Here is an 11,685-nt window from a genome sequence, read left to right as displayed (position 1 = left end):
TTTTTTTTTTTTTTTTTTTTTTTTTTTTTTTTTTTTTTTTTTTTTTTTTTCCACAATCGAGGGACATAATCAATGTAATTTGATTTTAGTTGAACCACGAGTTGAAAAATATTATCTTGCTCGTATTTCTTGTCATCTGTTATTTTTGATGACAATCTTGATGATGACTTGATCCAGTGATTTTGTATAAAATCTGATTTTGTCGGCACTGTTTTGTAATAATAATAATAATAAAGATATAAGTCTAATAAAAGGCAAAAAAAAAAAAAAAAAAAAAAAAAAATTGTTCATGCTCAACGCGAAACGAGTAATGGATAAAAAATACGAGGCTATTATAATGAATGCGAAATTACGATGAATTATTATGTAAAAAATTGTAAAAAGAAATTTACTGATTATGTAATGTCCACTAAGTATTTATGTAAAGTGATTTGAAGAATCTATACTATACATTTTTTAGAAATCATTCATACGGAGAAATCACTTGCTCAGATAGTATCCAGTGTAGGTCATTTTTTTTTCTACGAGAAAAAAAGCAGTGGAGCCATATTAGCTGAGCTGTTTCATCGTCAATTCAATTTACACATAGGAAAACAAAGATAGATATTTCGTACTCTTCTTCACATGTAAATGATTTAATCATAGATTTCGTATTATTCGCAGAAATTCTTATACAACAGCTTATTGTAATTTACCTAACCAGTATATAATAAAACTGTTTTCCATTCATTCTTATACATACATCGATAATCGATGATGTGCGACACCTGAAGCTTATTTTCATTTTCGATTCGACGATCTTTCATCACAAAACAATCTATTTATTTTCATGACACGTCTTATATTCGATTCATATCTAGTTTCAAACAAATGAAAGACATTTTTTATTATTTGAATAAATAATATAGAAACTTAAAATATATTGGAAAGTTGCAGATTTCATTGCAATTAATAAATAATAAAATTAATCTCGAAAGAAAAGAGACATGATCAGTATAATCAAATTTTCAGAGATGGAATAGTTCAAGTTTTCGAGTTTCGCTGCAGCTTCATCACTGTGCATTCATTTTGTGTAAATACGATAGAAATGATGTTATATGAAAATTGAGTATGATGAAACGTTTTTCTGTAAGGTATACGCTTTAATGTCTTTTTTGTGTTTGTAACGTATAGATCAGTGTCCCGTGATATATTATAGTTTATATGTTATATTTTGTTTTTGTGACCTGATCATGAAATATGTATGATGTATTAAAATTTGTACTGGCGTGACATGATATTTTTAGAAAAAAATGTTATTCATATTAATTATATAGAAATTTTAGAACACTGATCTAAACAAATTATGAAAATACTATTATGTTAAAGCTATTATTATTATTATTATTATTATTATTATTATTGTTTATATTTGACTATCAATAATAATAAATAATGTTTATGTACATAATTTTGAAAAAAATGATTTAAATAAAACATTAATAATGGTGCTTTCATAGACTTTTATGTAATTTTTATGTAATTCTTCTTTCATGCATGAGCATACCCTTTGTACTTGAGACTTGAAAAGAAACAATTCGCTTGTAAATTTCGGTATTAACATATATACATGTAATAAAATGATCAATAATGAATGTAAATACAAGCGATGTGATTTGAATGTTTGCATTGCTACATAAATTACGACTTTAAATCTATGCAATGAGACTTTCCGTTATAATAAAAATGACATTTTTATCACATTACAAAATATCGTAATGTCAATTAGTAATAATTTCATAAAATATTAATGTACAATTTCGTTATCTCTATATGCAACACTGCTTGTTACATTATTTATATCAGTGGTTATAGAAATGTGTGATATATATATATACAATATATTTAGTACATAGTATTTGTAAAAAAATTGAAAATCTCACTATTTAGAAGTTATATTTTTTTATGTTTCTACGCCTCTTCCTAAACCAGACCATCTGTCTGGTACTGGTAAGAAATATCGGTGCATAGCAGCTATGAAACGAGCTCGATATTCTTCAGGTGATATTATTGTTGGCAATTTTCCCTGGCCACCTAATATACCTGATTTCTTCACCATTGTTTCTAATTTTTTATCCCAAGTAAACGTCCTTATATAATCTATAATTATATAATATATATAAAAATATATCTTATATCTAAAAATATAATTTTCTAAACTTACCTATTATACCTAAAACGAGTTCATCCGAGTTTGGTTCTAAACCAACTAATAATGAATAATCCATTACAGAATTATCAGCCAGGAATTTAGTATCTTGTTCAATGGCTTTATTTAAAACTGCTTTGGAATGTGATCTAATATAGAGCGGTGAATCGCAACTCACTAAAAATATATATCTTATATTTAATTCAGAAATTTTTATATAAAAAATTATTAATAATTATATATAATATAACTTACTATTTAACAAATTTTCATCAAGTAATACAAGTTCTCCTTCGTGACACATATCATCGGGATTTACAAGCCGATTTCTTACCGATCCCTTTAAATCAAATTTATCCGTTATTGCTCTCTTGTAAAATAAATTTTCCATTACTAACACGCTAGTTCGAAGTGCTGCATTTGTTGTATTATTTTTGAAAGATACTCGATAAACACCGACTATCTTTCCCAACAATGTTGGTTGCTTAGTTTGTTGACATTTTTCCATATAAGAGAAATAATTCGGTGCAAATTCAAGAAATATTTGCATTTCTAATCTAGACATCTCTTTTATAATAAATCTGTCATCTGCAACAAAAAAATGTGTTGAGAAATGATATAAATAATACATTAGAAATTTCATTTTGTATACATAATTCATTACATATATATGTAAACATATATTCATACAATTTGGTACCTCGAGTTTTACAGAAAGTACTTCCACTTTTACCACCTCTTGCAGCCCATTGTACACTTCGACTTAAACTTCTTGTAAAACCATCTTCTCCACATGGTAAAACATTTTCTCTAAAAGCAGCAAATTGCGCAGCAAAATATATTCTGCAATAGAAATTTGTCGTTACATCATTAAATTGAACTTCAATATAATTCTGCTGCTTTGTTATTTTCTTGTCTTCATCTATTTCTGTACTTATTGATGGATTTTGTGTGCAAGAATCTATATTTGAAATGCTTTTATCAGAATCTAAGGGACTCGTAGGATTTGGACTATTTCCTCGGAAAAATGATAAAACGGACGGTCGCTTAAATTCTCCAGATTGTGTGACATCAGAAAAATTTTCTTTATTTTCAGGAAATTTACGTTTGTTTAAAGGACTGGGATTTAAATCCGGACCTTTTATGGTACGCGTTAATTCATGAAGTGCATGTTTATAATCGTGCGAATCTAATGCATATGCAATTATAGATGATGGCTCTGTTTCATATACTACTATAGGTACAACTGATCTGTAAAACAAAAAATATTTTAGTATATTAATTAATTACATATAAATATCTCTAATATATCACATACACAGAAAAGTTTTAATATAATTAACAAACCCAAGAGGAAGTAAATGATGTTCCAAAGTTCCTAAAGGATTTGGTATTGGTTGGGTAACAGGAACAGAAGGCAATAATTGTGACAAAATAGTTTTTTTCTTTTTCTTCTTATCTGGCATATCATCAAAAGTGATAGGTAAAACATCAGAATGTGATCTCTGATGCATTTTTGGAGAACCTTGGACAACAACAATATCTTCAGGATTACTTTCTAAAATTTCATTGTCTGAATTTTCTATGCCTTCTGTCCCTTGTAAATCATTTTGTACAGCAGCAATGGCATCTATAGCATTATAATCTGCTGACATAGGACTTAAATCTTCTAATTGTGATTCTGATGCAGTGTCTTCTGTTATATATCCATCTGTATCGATAATGCTATTACTTCCAGTCGTTAATGATCGTTCGGTAAATCGCCTTGGTCTTTCATCTTTCTTTTTAACAGACATTTCTAAAATTTTTGCATTCCAAGTGTATACAACTTCTGATATCAATCGTTTAAGAATTACTATTCCATCTTCAATTCTAAACATCAGAGCTTGAACTTGTTTTTCAGATACTTTTCCTTCAAGTTTTTTATTTTCTAAAGTGGGAGATGTCAATTTTAATTGTATTTCTTCTATCTTGTTTTTGAAATATTGTTGATCTTTTGTTAATTGCTGTTTAGTAGCGTTTAAAATATCCATATCTGTTTGTAAAGTTGTTAATTTTTCTCGTATACAGGAGAACACTTCATCTCCTTTTAATGCTAAACTTTTCATTTCTTCTATCACATCTGCATGTTGCTTTGGATCATACATGATATTTATTAAAGGAGGCGGTAGTGAAATTTCCCATTGCGATATTTTTGTATACTTAAATACAGCCAGCATATTTTTTTTTGTGAAATACTGATAATGATCATGATGAAGCGAGTGTTGACAAGTATCTGTACCACGTCTAGTATATGCATTTCCATGAAAACGTAATTCCAAGTATTTTGCAAAAGACAAAGACCAAGTATCATCAGACATTGGTACCACAGGTGAAACACTTTTACATTTCATACATTTACTCCACATTAAAATTTGATTCGTATTTTCTTGAGAAAACGGTTCAGAGTTCATTTCGCTTAAACTAATATGTATGCATCCACCGTCATGTGCGAATCGCCGAACATGATGAGCAATCTGTGCTCGACATGCTTGAGCAGGACATTTATATTCAGATGTTAAACAATAACGTTCTAAGAAACGTCCAAGTGCGATATCATTTCTTCCGTATAAGTCCATATTAACTACCCAAGGATTTACACAAAATGCTGGTGTATCATTATTACCAGTATGCGAAAAACTACAAAATAACACAGATAAACGTTGGTGACTGGTAGGATCTAAGCAATCAGGCCACATTGGAGATTGTTCATTTACCTCTGATTGCATTAAAATTTGTTTATCTGATAAAACATTATTGGTTGGATATAATCGACTACCGCATGCTCTAAAATTGGCTAATAAAGCTTGTACTTCTCGACTATCTACGTCTGTAGTTAATTTTGCTTGAACAAATGGATGTTGCGGTTTTAATTTTAATTTCATTAGTGGATTTTCAGTTACAGATTGTTCTACAGATACGTTATTCGTTTTAATCTCTTTTATTTTATCTACGAACTGTATGGAATAAAAGATTTCTCTTGGAAAAAAGCTTCGTAATATGCAATTCCTTCCTGTTTCAGTTTCTAAATAAGGTATAGAAAATTTTAAATAAGGTGAAATACTTAATATAGTACCTTCTAATGCTTTCTTAAATTTATTTAATAATGGTAAATCAGCAACGCTCAAATGTTGACCATTTGGACTAGTTTGACTAAAAACATCTTCTTCATTTTCATTTAAATATTGATGTAAAGGATCACTATGATCACTGATAGATTCGCCATATATACGTTTTTCTTCTGAAATGATTTTATCTTTTATTTTTGATTTTTCAACTTCTTCTTTGATATTTTGATTGACTTTTCTATTAATCTTACTACCAAATAATTCCATAGTACTATTTGGATCTTCTTTGTCCTCTGTGTCAAGATCAGAACTATTATTTAAATTATCATTATTTGATTTATTTATTATATAATCTCCTGCACCTTTTTCATCAACTACAGAAGATTTTGTTTTAGATTTAAATAATTTTAAAGTATCATAAGGATCGGTATCTTCGGATAATATTGAGGATATTTGTTTAACAGAATCTGAAGTTAACATATTTTCATTATGATATAAAGTTATGTCTTTTATTGATGAACTTCCATTTTCTGAAAGTTCTATTTCTATACATTCGGAATAATTTAATAGATTTTTAGAATCTTCTTGAATTTCTGATATTTTTAAAATTTCTGTACTATCTGAATAATCTTTATTATGAATTAATAATAAATCATTTCCATCGTTAGATTTAGTATGTAATATATTATTGGTTTGTTGAAAGTCTTTGAAATCTTTGAACGATGTTTCATCCAAAAATGGATTATCTTTAGAAGATGGCGGTTTTGCAAATTCATCCATAAGAAATGATTTTTCAAGTCGCCAAGAATAAGTAGCAAATATCATCATTGAAGTGACATTTTTTACTTTTTTTAATTCTGCTTGAGAACCGCCTCGTAATAAGATCGTAGCTCCAAGATGTGGATTTGCACATCCCTCAAAATACATCAATGTTTTGATACCATCTGGAAAAAAAACAATAATCAGTTTTATTTCGTTAAAATAAAAATTCAGAAAATTAAATTTTTCATTACTCACTTTTTTCGTTGGAAAAATTTCGCAAATAAAATTTTTTACATGTACCAAGCATGTATCTAGCGCTTATATGTGCATCAATAGTATTTACGATATTAGCACCTGTGCACCGTGCAATTCTTTCAAGCACGCTAAGTTTAACATTTAAAACAAGCGTTACTCCACATTCTCTAAGTCTATCTTGTGCTAATCTTGATACAGAACGATGTACCAGTACAACATCTGGACCAAGAGCGGTGATTCTAGCAACTGTATGCCCTAAATATTCATTTTCCTATAAATAAAAAAATATTTATTGTATTGGAAAAATTAGAACATCATTAAATTTTTTTTCATACTTGTAACATCACAGGTTCTAAACTTAATAATTTTCCCTCTACGCGTTGATACATTAATCCACATTGAAGCAATAAAATTTTTGGATGAGCTATCATTGCATTCATTCCTCTATGTGCAACATTTTTTGTACAAACTACACCAGATACAATCTCACAATCATCTCTATTTCCACCTGAACATTTTTTTATTTGCACGTATTGCCGAATATCTAAATCATCGACATTATGATTTAAATCTGGTCTAACATAGTCAATAATTTGATGAGCAATAGGAAGTATTACTTCTGACCAATTTTGCGATAAACCTTCTTTATTAAGAAGTTGTTTAATTAACGAATCTTCGTGTTGCTTGAATGCAGATCTATATTTAAATAAATTTAAATGAATATAATTGATGAATATAAATAATATAATATATAATATACATATATATTATTTATTTATATATAATAACTTACATTAAACTTTCATATGCATGAAGTTCTCCAAACGCAGTTCGAAGATTCGTTGGTTTATGCCAACCATTTTTTTCTTTAAATTCTTGTACCTGTAGTGTATCATTATCATTTAAAAGATCATCAGCAATTTTAAAATTACATTTATGTGATTTTACTGTGACTTCTTTTTGTTCAATTATACCATCACTACTATCTACGGAAATTGTAGTTAAATCTTCTGATGTAGGCCTTTTTAATGTAACAGTAGATGCTTCTAAATTTAAATCTAAATAAAAGCTTGAACTAGAAGATGGTAAACGACCAGCTGTTTGTTGCATTGAATTTGAAGGTTTGGTTTCACTTTCTGAATCTAAAATTTTATTTCCATATATATTTGTAATTTTTGCATTTTTGTATTTTATTTCTATGAATTAGTTTATAGAAATATTTTATATATTACCAGTAGTTGAATCATGTTGTGGAATCGTTTTTACCCATGCAGGTTCCTGAGCATCACAAGTATTTTGAGTTTCAGTTAATAAATCAGTACTTTGCATATTAGATAATTTTACTGGTTTAAATACAGTTGCTGTATCACTAAATTCATTATCAGCAAGTACTGGTTCTATAAAACCTGCTTCCAATAATGCTTGTCCTATAGCAGTAGCTTGTATGCTGTAAAATATTATATTTTAATATTTTTTTTTATATATTTTTTTTAAATTTGTTTTATTTATACCGAGTAGCTGCCTTATTTTGTGCAATCATCCAATTTACTAATTCATTAGCTAAAAAACAATTGTGATAACTTTTCAATCTAATCCTGTGCGTTTGTAAAAGAATTGCTTGACTAGATCTAAATAGCTCTTCATAAATCATCCTCAAAGATGCTGAGTTTTGTAAAACAATAGAACGTTCGTGAGATGTTAAATAACTAGTTGTTGGTCTGAAAAAATAAATTTATAGAATAATTATATATTTTATTAATCTCTAAATTATAATAAATTATAACATTTAATTATAAAAATAAAACAAATAAAAATTTAATACCGTCCAATGGCATATTTTTCTTCCATATATCCTACACTTGGTTTTCTGCAGATTGAAGTTTCATCCTGTATTGATTCATTTGTACTTTTTTGAGAAATAGGTGGTAAATTATTTCCATATTTAACTTGAAGATCTTCTTGTAATGCTTTTAAATCTGCTGATAGATCACTTCTCATATCCGATGATTGCAAATAAGATAAAACTACTTTACAGCAATATGTACAAACTCTGAGATCACCTATTATAAAAAGTTTGTTATTATTTAATTTACAAAGTAATTAATGAAATTATTCATTTATTATTTATATTTATACCAGTGCATCCCATAATTTTTCCAGGTATCTGATCAGAGCAACATTTTGAGCAAAATATTTGACCACAAACACGACAATGGTGTCTTCTGCGAAATGTTGTAAATCGTTCACCACATTCATAACATTGTTTGCTTACACTATCTGGCATCCAATAACTTCTCAATTGAGAATCTTTGTATGAACGTAAGTTCTAAATTAAATTAATATCATTATTATTTTAAATAATTTATATTTCTTAATATATATAACATAAAATAACTTACATTACTTTTTAAGGCTACAATATTACTAATACGTTTTAATACATTTGGTAAGCTTCTGCCTTCACAAGAATCTAATGGAAAGTTCATCATACTTGAATTGTCATCTTCAGGTGATTTTTCTGTACTTTCTGATTGTTTCCAAGATTCAGAATCAGATGAACTTTGTTCTTCATTAGTAGAAGAGATTGTGGAATCATCAATATTCTGTGCACCTAAAAATTATACGATATAATTATATACGTTATGTATAAATTTATTTTACATTAATTTCTATACGTTGATGATAAAATATAAAATAAAATAAATAACAATAATAAATTAGATTTTAAATAATATTATATAATTTTGATTTTATGTAATATTTTATATTTAAAAAAATAAAATGAAATACAATAAATAATAAAGATTTTACCTTTAGTGAAATTAAAAAATTTCGAAAATAAAGAAGCCACACCAGGTTGACTTTCTTCGGGACTTAACGGAGCGAACTCCGTAAGTTTAGATGGCGAATTCATATTTTTATTCATTTTGCCTAATGTTATCTTTTTATAAACATTTTTAAATAGAACTTTTTACGAAATATTGTTCTCGCATCTGTGTTGACGAGTATATAAGAATAAAATTTTTTGACAGAAACGTCAAATCACAGATGATACCTTGTCCGTGGTCAGCTATTCGTACACGTTACATCGTAATATTTTTACCTTTGCTATAGATAATGGCATATACTATAGAAATTATCAACAAATTGATATTTCAGTCACAAACTAGATATGATATAGATCGATTATCCAATGCATTTTTGTATTACATACATAGTTCAAGCAGTTTCATATACCTTAATGTTTGAATATCATTTTTACCGATTCCGGTCAGAATAAGATCTCAACGTTAGTAATGGTTGGAATTGAAATTAAATTTCTGTTTAAATATTGCCATTATCGGATATTATACGGACATAATATCAATAATAATTAAAAAAATTGATAAAATACTAATTAATAAAATATTATAAATTATAAATATATAATTTATTAAATTATATAAATAATTTTTTTAAATTACAATATTATAAATTATAAATTTAAATTTTATAATTTTATTAAATTATAATATAATTATAAATTATAAATTATAAATTATTAACATTAAAATATTTGATATTTAAATATTTGTTTGGAATCGATAGACGATTATTTATATCGTTATCGATGTATTCATTTCGACGCTCGACCTTGTCCGCCGAGCTACGATTACCAGGTGGGGAGAGTATACAAGTTAGTTTCGTTTCCATCGTTGTACTGTTTCGACGTATATTACTTGTGTTCCGTTTTGCGTATAATTTAAAATTACGTATAAATTTCGTTAAGATTTCGTAGTTTTGTTCGTGAGTGTTTTATATATGTTTATTCACAAAAATGAAATATAAATATAGCGGCAATCGTGTTTTATTTCCGAGTGTCGATATGGTTTATCGTTATAGATCGAGAATTTGTCGCCATGATGTTATTTACGAACGGTAAGTTGCATATTTTTTCATATACACGACTGGTTTATTTTTTAAATGTACAATAGGTACGATAATTATGAAGATTTTCATTCGATTTTTGCCATTGTTCCGATTTTATTCGAAATGCGTTTATCTAATTGCGTTTGTTGTTTATATACTCATTTCTTTTTATTCGTTTGTATTATGCTTGAGACAATAAAAATAATATTGCTTATTATATAGCTTTTTCAGAAAATTGATGGTTAGCTTTTATGTTATACTTGATATATTTCGATTTTTTATCGAACTATCGAATATATCTTTAATTTGTAATTCAATAATCAAACTCGCGATGCGAGATGCCATTGTAAAATTGATAATCGTGAGATTTAGACGTGTCATTTTTTCTTGAAGTGCGATTTAGTTATTGCGTAGTATTTATTTCCATAGTTATTCTTTATTATTCTATTTAATTATATGTTTCTTATTATAATTGAGAATTTTTTGGTAATAAATTTTTTTTTTATTCATTTATTTGATGGTTATAGATAGATATTTTATATATCTCATTATAATTTTCAAAAATCGAATTTATGTTTGATTATTGTTTTACTGTTTTACTATTTTAATCGATTAATTCTATATATTATATAGAATTATTAATTATATAATATATATATTATATAGAATTATATTTATTTAAAAATTTTTATTTTTTTTTGTTTCTAGATTGTTAGTTGATCTAACTTTGAAGGCGGGAAAGATTCCAATATGGATGTCAAGAAGACGCAATAAAATTTAATATTTTGTGATCGTGTGCGTTGTGTTATTAGAATCAGTGTTTATTTCGTAATAATATTTTGAATTTTTTAAAGCATTTATCTATTAAATTTAAGTGTAAATATATTTCGCGAAATTAGAGTCAGTGTTTATTCGATTATAATATAAACAATAGCATTGGCAGTACAAATTCTTCGCATCTAATGGTGAGTCGCATGCATTTTTATTTTTTGGGTTATTCAATCATGTCATACGATACGAAGAGGTTTTAATTGCCAGAAATGATTGATTGTATTAGATTTTTCACAATTATAATGTTCGCGAAATAGTAATATTTACTTTTTTTATATTTTATTAATTAAGGTTAGGATTTTTTATAATTTTTAGATTTAATTATTTGATTCTCACTATAATAGATTCTTAATCAAAATCAATAATCATAGTTTAAAAATTTCATTATAAAATCATATATGAAATAATTAAATTTTATTTAAATTTCATTTTTTCTATATCTCAGTCGGCAAGAATGATAGTTATCATCATTAAGTTAGATTCACTACAATTCTTAAGCTTGCTAGTTTCAAACATAGAGGGCCTAACGAAACCTTTGCACAATCGATGGGGATAAATATAAGAGGCGATAAATTTATTCCCATCAAAATTGTATTCCACATGTATCTATATAATAATATAAAAATTAATAAT

General features: G+C 26.9%; 1 protein-coding gene across 2 annotated transcripts; it reads right to left on the bottom strand.

Moving 5' to 3' along the window:
- Positions 1-46: 46 nt before the first annotated feature.
- Positions 47-9,471, bottom strand: LOC102679535 (1-phosphatidylinositol 3-phosphate 5-kinase). 2 transcript variants are annotated; one of them, XM_006612924.2, is made up of 14 exons: positions 9,124-9,454; positions 8,712-8,923; positions 8,449-8,638; positions 8,135-8,372; positions 7,824-8,030; positions 7,545-7,759; positions 7,106-7,454; positions 6,648-7,008; positions 6,313-6,583; positions 3,536-6,239; positions 2,889-3,439; positions 2,444-2,776; positions 2,204-2,365; positions 47-2,139 (listed from the first exon to the last, which is right to left on the bottom strand). In XM_006612924.2, the coding sequence occupies exons 1-14, from the start codon at positions 9,236-9,238 to the stop codon at positions 1,943-1,945; spliced, it is 6,105 nt and encodes a 2,034-aa protein (XP_006612987.1). In that variant the 5' UTR covers positions 9,239-9,454; the 3' UTR covers positions 47-1,942. The 2 variants fall into 2 exon arrangements, with proteins under 2 accessions (XP_006612987.1, XP_006612988.1); XM_006612925.2 differs by lacking the exons at positions 47-2,139; positions 2,204-2,365; positions 2,444-2,776 and having other exon boundaries at positions 3,279-3,439; positions 3,507-6,239; positions 9,124-9,471.
- Positions 9,472-11,685: the final 2,214 nt, after the last annotated feature.

This window comes from Apis dorsata, unplaced genomic scaffold (assembly GCF_000469605.1).
Source record: "Apis dorsata unplaced genomic scaffold, Apis dorsata 1.3 scaffold_129, whole genome shotgun sequence".
NCBI classification, from domain to species: domain Eukaryota; kingdom Metazoa; phylum Arthropoda; class Insecta; order Hymenoptera; family Apidae; genus Apis; species Apis dorsata.
The sequence above is the reverse complement of the archived record's forward strand: the minus strand, read 5'-3'. Positions and strand labels throughout refer to the sequence as shown.

Bases quoted from the DNA above. Each gene is read 5' to 3' on its own strand.
- LOC102679535 (XM_006612924.2), bottom strand. From the start codon at position 9,238: ATGAATAAAAATATGAATTCGCCATCTAAACTTACGGAGTTCGCTCCG. The intron at 8,373-8,448 runs GTATAAATATAA...TTTTTATAATAG, and splicing joins AAAAATTATGGGATGCACTG to GTGATCTCAGAGTTTGTACA. The intron at 2,140-2,203 runs GTAAGTTTAGAA...ATATAATTATAG, and splicing joins ACTCGTTTTAGGTATAATAG to ATTATATAAGGACGTTTACT.